The 7,890-nt window shown below is 47.4% G+C and overlaps 1 protein-coding gene across 1 annotated transcript; it reads left to right on the top strand.

The window, feature by feature from the left end:
* Positions 1–2,741: 2,741 nt before the first annotated feature.
* sspn (sarcospan (Kras oncogene-associated gene)) lies at positions 2,742–7,462 on the top strand. The gene is made up of 3 exons (XM_035402476.1): positions 2,742–2,937; positions 5,772–5,858; positions 6,386–7,462. The coding sequence occupies exons 1-3, from the start codon at positions 2,878–2,880 to the stop codon at positions 6,743–6,745; spliced, it is 507 nt and encodes a 168-aa protein (XP_035258367.1). The 5' UTR covers positions 2,742–2,877; the 3' UTR covers positions 6,746–7,462.
* The last annotated feature ends 428 nt before the right edge of the window (positions 7,463–7,890 follow it).

Here is a 7,890-nt window from a genome sequence, read left to right as displayed (position 1 = left end):
TTCATGTTATAAAAACATGAATTAAACTTTCATTTTTCAGTTGCCAAATAATTGCTGGGAATGTTTGAGAAATTCAAATAGAGTTCTTTTGAATTAAAACATTCACGAATCGTTGTTAAATATTTTGATAGAGGTTTTTATAATTAACCCGATAATAACATGAACTATCATTGACGCTAACTACAGGGTTATTTTCTGAATGTCCTCTGGCCCCACGTTCACAGGCAACGTTGTGCGGCCGCCAAGGAAACGTGTTAAATACAACTCCGGCGAGCAATGCAGACGACACCTTAATCCGTCTTAAAGTTGGTAAAGCCACTAGGCCTTAAATGTGATCAATTCGCTTCACCGAAATTAAAAGTCTCGTGTGCGCACGCCAACCCAAGACGCGCACGCCAACCCAAGACGCGGTTATAGCGCACGACCAAAACGCACTCTGCGTAACCTAATACTTCTGGACTGCTTCTGTTCTTTTTAACTGAGCCGCGGTCAACAGGCAATAAAACAGAATGACCATAAGAAAAAAAAAAAAAAACAGACTGCAGGACAGTCGAGATGCGAGTCACGCGATACCACTGCGCACAAAACAGGCAGGTTTTACATGCGGAGTTCACATTGCGGGGATACCCCTTAAGTTTACAGCTATTGCAGTTCTTTATTTTAATTTTTATAATATATTTAAAAGAAGTCAGACACATACTTATAGTTTTGAGCAAATGGAACATGGCCTCCATAATTAAAATAAACAAGTAAATCAGATCAAATGAGCACCACCTTTAGCAGCAATTATTGCAACCAAATGCTTCCTATAATTCGATATCACTCTTCTTTGCCGAACTGCTTTAATTCAGACAAATTGAAAGGGTCAAGAATGGACTACTCGTTTCAGGCCTGGCCACAGCATCTCTATAGGGTTCAAGTCAGGCCTTTGACATGGCCACTTCAAAACTTTAATTTTGTTTCTATTCAGCCATTCAGATGTGGACTTGCTTTTGGGTTTTGGATCACTGTCTTGCTGTATGACCCAATTGCACTTCAGCTTCAGCTCACGGACAGATGACTAGACATGCTTTTTTTTCCAAATCCAAGATACGCATTGCTGATTCTCTTGGTTAGCACTGGTTTCTGCGTAGCTACTATCCCATGAGTCCCATTTTTGCCCAGTCTCTTTCTTATTGTGGAGTCATGAACACTGATCTTAGCTGAGGCTGGAGAGGCCTAGCAGCAGTTCTTTGGATGTTCTTCTTGGATCTTTTGTGACTTGTCTCCATGTTCTTGGATACATTTTTTGAGGCCGGCCACTCCTGGGAAGATTCACCACTGTTCCAAATGTTCTCCATTTGGAAATAATGGCTCTCACTGTGGTTTGGTGGAGTCCCCGAGCCTTACAAATGGCTTTGTTACTTTTGTTTCTAGATTGATATATTTCAAAAACTTCTCTTCTCATCTCTTCTGGAATTTCCTTTGATTGTGGCATAGCGTAATGTAGAATCTTTGTGGCGGTGACTTCACTCTCAATATTAGTGGTTTAGATTCAACAGGGCCACGTTCAATCAGCTGAATTTTCAATTTTCAATTAAATTTGGGCAGTTGGTTGACTGAGTAACTAAAGGGGACAATTACTTTTTCACATGGATGATATGAGTGTTTGATAACTTTTTGCATTAAATAAATTAAATAATAATAATTTTAAAAAGTATTCTGTGCTTACTCAGTTTCCCTTTGTCTAATATTACATTTTGTCTAAAGATCTGAAACCATTCAGTGTGACAAATATGCAATAATAGAGGAAATCAGGAAGGGGGCAAATGCTTTTTCACGGCACTGTGTTTGATTAAAAGGGGGACATACTTTAGGAAAGTAAAATATGTAATGCTGTTTCTCTTCAATAAAAATGAGTTTAAAATTAACAGCAGTAATGCAGTATGTTGTAGGCCACATTGACCAGTAACCCATCTGACTGGTTACCAGAGGAATAAAGATGAGGAAGTTGACACAAATGCCGGGGAAGAATCCACCTCAAAAGCCTGGATATTCAATGTATTTTTGATCACATGAGATTAAGGCTTAAGCCTCACATGACTCTGGATCACATTTAGGCGTTGTACCAGTCATGTGACACCGCCCTTTCTCCTTCCCCCCCCCCACACTCCAGGAGGGTGTGAGAGCTCACGCAGCTGAGCATGCATGCGCCCACAGGCGTGGAAGCAGGCTCGGTTGTGTGTCTGTGGTGGAGGCCTCCCCCAACCTCCCCCCCCCGTCCCCCCCCCCCCCGTCCCCTCCCTTTCTTTCCCACGGCCGTCTGTTCGGCCCGGCCGCTGATTACCAGCCTGTGAGAGTTGTGTGTCGGAATCCCCCCTGCGTGTCCGCTGCGCCCCCCCCCCCCTCCCTCTGAGCGCTGCTCTATATGTGGCTCGGAGGAACCCGCTCCAAATGTTTTCCATATTAGCTCAGAGCCGTCTCTGATTTCCAAATAGCAGCGGTCGGTTCCCGGGCTGTGCCTGGAGACCCAGCTATTTGTGGGGGGGGGTGGGGGGGGGGGGCAGGGCAGTTAGAGGCGGGCAGTTCAGGAGGAGACGACGGAGAGAGAGAGAGAGAGAGAGAGAGAGAGAGAGAGAGGAAAGTCAGCGTCGGAGAGAGAAGCAGACGAGAGCAGGAATGGGGACGGAGGAGGAGAAGCGGCAGGCCGGCGCGGGCCCGGCGGCGGGGGACAAGAGCAAGGCGGCTGGGGGTGGCCCGGAGGGGAAGGGCGGCGGGGGCGGCGAGGCCGGCGGGCCGAGGCCGGGCCGGCGAACCTGCTGCAGCTGCCGCTTCCCGCTGCTGGTGGCCATACTGCAGCTGCTCCTGGGCGTCGCCATCACGGCGCTGGCCTTCGTCATGACCAGCATCAGCCCCTCCCTGCTGGCCAGGGAGACCCCACACTGGGCCGGGATCATCGTAAGCTGAGGAGGCCCTCCTCTCCACCTACCGCCCTCCGTCTCTCTCTCTCTCTTCTCCACTCTTTCCCTCCTTTACCCCCCCTCCCTTTCTCCTTCCTTTGTCCTCTTCAGCCTTTTCTGTTCTTTCTCCCCTTTCTTTACTTTCTTCTTTCTCCTCCACGTGCCCTCCTGTGACATTCTCTCTCGCTGTTGGAGTGTCTGCATGATTGGGTTGCATGCCACGGCTGCCTGCCCCCCCTCCTCCAGGGGCCAAAAATAGCCACAAGAAAATATGCATGCGCCGCCCGCGGCCTACACACACACACACAGCTCACATTCGCACGGCAGAAATGCCCAAGACTGGGGGAAAAATAAACAACCCAAACCACACCCGTACTTGTGGAAACTACTGAAGAAACTACCATCTAGCAGGTTTGAGGTCGTGGTGTTCTCCTCCAGCCAACGAGCACAAGGTCTCCGTTTCCGTAGCCGTGTTTTTGTTTTGTAAGTGGCGAACAAAAGCACACAAAACGGATATCCAGGCAAAACACGACCCCGTTTAGGGTAACGCCAGGATACACTTTTTCCGGTCCGAACACGACAGCCGGCTATATTGCTGAAACAGGTGGTCATGTTCTATTTTTTTCGTTGAAGGATTGCTTAGCAACCTTTGGTCGGCCCATCTTCAACCTGACTGGCCGCATGTATGTGATTTTAGAGACAGGGTTCGAACACTAAACAAATCTCAAAGAAGTTCAGCCAAAAGTCCGGCCATTGGCAGGTTTGAGAGCAGACGCATTCGTCTTCCTTTGGCCTCAGTTTCATGGTCTTCCTGCGTTTGTGCCTTAAAAAACACTAACGGGTTTGGCACAGTTTGCATTTTAAAGGCCAGATGTTAGCAGAATCGATAGGCCCAGCCTATGGGTCTCCCATTTCTACGGTAGTTTACTGCAAGGGATCACAAACCTGGACTCTACTCAATCAACATTTTGTCACTGACGTACAAGCAAATGCAAGCATTACATTTTTTTCTTTACAAACTCAGTTTGGGAAGTTTTTTTCAGCAACTAACGAACTCAAACTTTGCGAGTAGAAAAAAAAAATGTATCTTGCTTTTTGTTAGCGAAAGTTGAGAAAAGTGTTGATTGACTGAATCCCAGCCAATGACTCATTCAAAGAATTGAATAACAGTTTTCTGTGCCGCCACAGACGGCATCCAGGTATTTATAACCTTCGTGACGTACCGGAGAGAGAGAGAATAAAATGTTTTAAACATGCCGAAATAGCGCCACATCTTACCTGAGCAAGGCTAGGCTAATTATACGCTGCCCAACCCCCTGCGTCGGCTGGCTCAGCTAGCAGGGGAGCGGCTGGGTTTAAATTGCCTGGGAGCAGATCGGTACACTGGCTCACCTCAGCAAACCCACCGTTCGTCTCTGGTTCTCTACGATCCGAAGCCCATTAAGGATGGAAGTTTCAAACAGGAAGCGGACAGAAACGTATACGCGTTCCGCACTTCCTGTGACGCCGCGGTTCCTCCGTTTTGTTTCCCGCGCTCACACATGCACGTTGGCTAAATTAGCCATTTAGACCATCGGTCAACTAGGATGCGATTCATTGGAGCCCGTCACCTTTTTGCACTTCGGCACGCGTTTAGAAGACACTGACTGACAGGCCAAATAAACCCGCGGCAGTCATGGTATAAATGGACTGCATTTATATAGCGCTTTTATCCAAAGAGCTTTACAACTGATGCCTCTCATTCACCCATTCACACACACACACACACCAACGGTGAAAGGCTGCCATGCAAGGCACCAATCACCTCGTTGGGAGCAATTAGGGGTTAGGTGTCTCGCTCAGGGACACCTCGACACGCCCAGGGCAGGGGATCGAACCGGCAACCCTCCGAGCGCCAGACAATCGCTCTTACCTCCTGAGCTGTGTCGCCCCCCCCAGTCAGACTTTACGTGTTGTATAACTTGCAACCACATCTGGATGCATCTTATTGAGCGTATCAGAGTCATTGCAGCTCAGGGTACCTCCAACACAATGGCCAAAAACCCATCTTTCTCCTTAAGGGGTGGGGGACTGCAATGAAGTGTTACAATATATAATTATATATATAATTATTCAGTATATTTCATTGTCATAAGGGGCCACTGACTATAAATAAATAGATAAATAGATGACCTCACTGCAGAGTCAGCTCGTAACAACAGGAAGCAACTGGACCATCCAGCGGGGCAACCCGAGTTTGGCTCTCACAAGACACGGCAGGGCGGGCAAGGGCGCCGTAAACAGCTCAAGAAAAACAATCAAATTAGAAGCTGCATGCTAGTCACAAGACCGGCACATCCCACTGAGTCTTCCTATGGGGTGGGAGCGAGGGGGGCGGAGGGGAGGGAGCGCATTTCAATTCGTTATGGCGGTAATTATATTACCAGATGCTGAGTCATTACCATTTTACACAGCGTACATTATGACCTCGTGAAGCTCCGCCGCGAATAAAGGGAACGGGACCGAGCCGCAAACGGGAGGAGATAAACAGCCAAAACAGTGGGGGGGGGGGGGCAGTCACATCACCGGAACCCCGCGGCAGGCTTTTGCCGCTAAGTATTTACCGCTTCGGCCGCGCCCAGATTAAAAGCACGACTTGTGCCCGTTTCACCGTTTAATTTCACCGAGGTGTTTTTGTTCAGATTTCCTGCTGCACAAAGAACCAGTGACTTGATAATAATAAAGGATGTGAACACTGTGTTAAAAAAAAAACAAACAAACAAAAAAAAAAACACAAAACGGAAATGGCAAGGGGGGGACCTGATTTTAAACCCCCCTTTTCTCTCGCCGCAGGTCTGCCTGGTGTCCCTGCTGGGGTTTGCCCTCTACTGCATCACGTACCTTCCGGACGAGAAGACGTCCCTGCAGTTCGTTGCCAAGGTGAGGCAGACAAACGAGTCTGTGTTCGAGCTTGCGCTAGCGCTGCCAGTACCCTGGCTAAGCTCACAGTCACTGCAGCACGTCCCCGCGTCGAAATGAGCACACTGCAAAACATCACAAATATCTGTCCACATATTGTAAAGCAATGCATTATCTTGATTAAATATTTAATTTTTTCATTCATATGTATTTCTAGTATGTTCCATTTCTGTATAAGGCTAAATCCAATCAATCAATACTGAGATGTAAGAAGCATTGATATATAATAGAGAAAAAAAACAAAACGATTTGAGATGATCAGTTATGTCCATAACTAGAGATAGGCCACCCTATCCTAATTCATTAAAATATAAAATCATTAAAATCCCCCGTCAGCTCCTGTACTTCCTGGTCACATGACACAGCCCCCTCCCCCTACAGCTCTTGTACCACCTGCTCACATGATACAGACTCTTCCCCCTACAGCTCCTCCCCCCACAGCTCCAGTGCTTCCTGCTCACATAAACACAGGCTCCTCCCCCCTACAGCTCCTGTACTTCCTGCTCTGCACCCTGGCCCTGGTCCTGTCCCTCCTGGCGCTGGCCTTCGCCGGGCACCACTACGCCCAGGTGAACGGCTTCACCTGCAGCCAGGAAGGGAATGACTGCCGGTGCGTGCTGGAGCCCGAGGACCCCATCGCCCGCTCCTTCCTGTACGCCGACGCGGGGGACTGCTCCTCCTTCACCAGCACCCTCAAGCTGTGCTTCATCCTCCAGATAGTGCTCAACCTGGCCCAGGCCCTGGTCTGCCTGGCGGCCGCCTTCGTCATGTGGAAGCACAGGTACCAGGTGTTCTTCGCCGGCCTCCAGGTGGACTCGCTCTCCGTCGGCCAGTGGCAGAAGGTCTAGGTCTGGGGGGGGCGGGGCAATGGAGGGAAGCCCCTCCCCTTCCGGCCACCCAGCCAACCGCCGCAAGGACGCGCGGTTCGCATGCCCCTCCCGAGCACTGTGTGCATTTGTACGTGCCTTCCTTTTTCCCGGAGACATGTTTTTCGGTGCGTTTGTTTTTCAAATTTTTCTATACCGACTCTTTTTGTTTAAGTTTTTCGCGTTTGCTTGAAGATACCTCGCCGATGCGTGTGCTAAAGCAGATATTCTTTCCAAAGACAAAACACATTAAGGCAGTTATGTATCAAAATTGAGCTCCAAATGCTAGGCGGGGAGATGTGACGGAGGACGAAGGAGTGAATAGCTTAGTCACACAGACAGGAAGGACAGCAGGACTCTCGGACGTGTAGACCTATACGGGCAAGCCCAGCGGGGCATCTTTAACATACCCATTTCAGATCATTTACCCATATTTTTAACAAACGTGTGATGTAACATACGCATTTCTAAGCATTTACCCGTCTTTTTAACAAACGTGATTTAACATACCCATTTCTGAGCATTTACCCGTCTTTTTAACAAACGTGTGATTTAACATATCCATTTCAGATCATTTACCCGTCTTTTTAACAAATGTGTGATTTAACATACCCATTTCAGATTTACCCATCTTTTTAACAAACGTGTGATTTAACACCCATTTCAGATCATTTACCCATCTTTTTAACAAATGTGTGATTTAACACCCATTTCAGATCATTTACCCGTCTTTTTAATAAACGTGTGATACACAGCACTTTCTCTGAGAACCGAGCCTCTCTAGGGCCCGGGAAAATGCACATCTCATCGTAGATCACCCTTTCACCTGGTTTGATAGCACTTTGCTTGTAGATACAACCCTCACTGGAATGGAATGTAGTGCAATATATGGTGCATAAAGGTATGTGGAATCCCATGTAAAAAAAATAGTACACTAAGCATACTTCATTTGAACATTCATTATACTTCAAGTATTGTTTAGTATAAACTAGTATACTACAGGATACTACTTTTTCCACATGGGATTGTTGAAAATGAGAAATTGTTTTACAGCAGTGTGCTCTAAATATATATATATATATATATACACACATATTTGCAATATCTGAAAGCATATAATTGGTTTT

The sequence above is a fragment of the Anguilla anguilla genome, chromosome 19 (assembly GCF_013347855.1).
Source record: "Anguilla anguilla isolate fAngAng1 chromosome 19, fAngAng1.pri, whole genome shotgun sequence".
NCBI lineage: Eukaryota > Metazoa > Chordata > Actinopteri > Anguilliformes > Anguillidae > Anguilla > Anguilla anguilla.
Note: the sequence above shows the minus strand (reverse complement) of the source record. Positions and strands in the feature narration are given on the sequence as shown.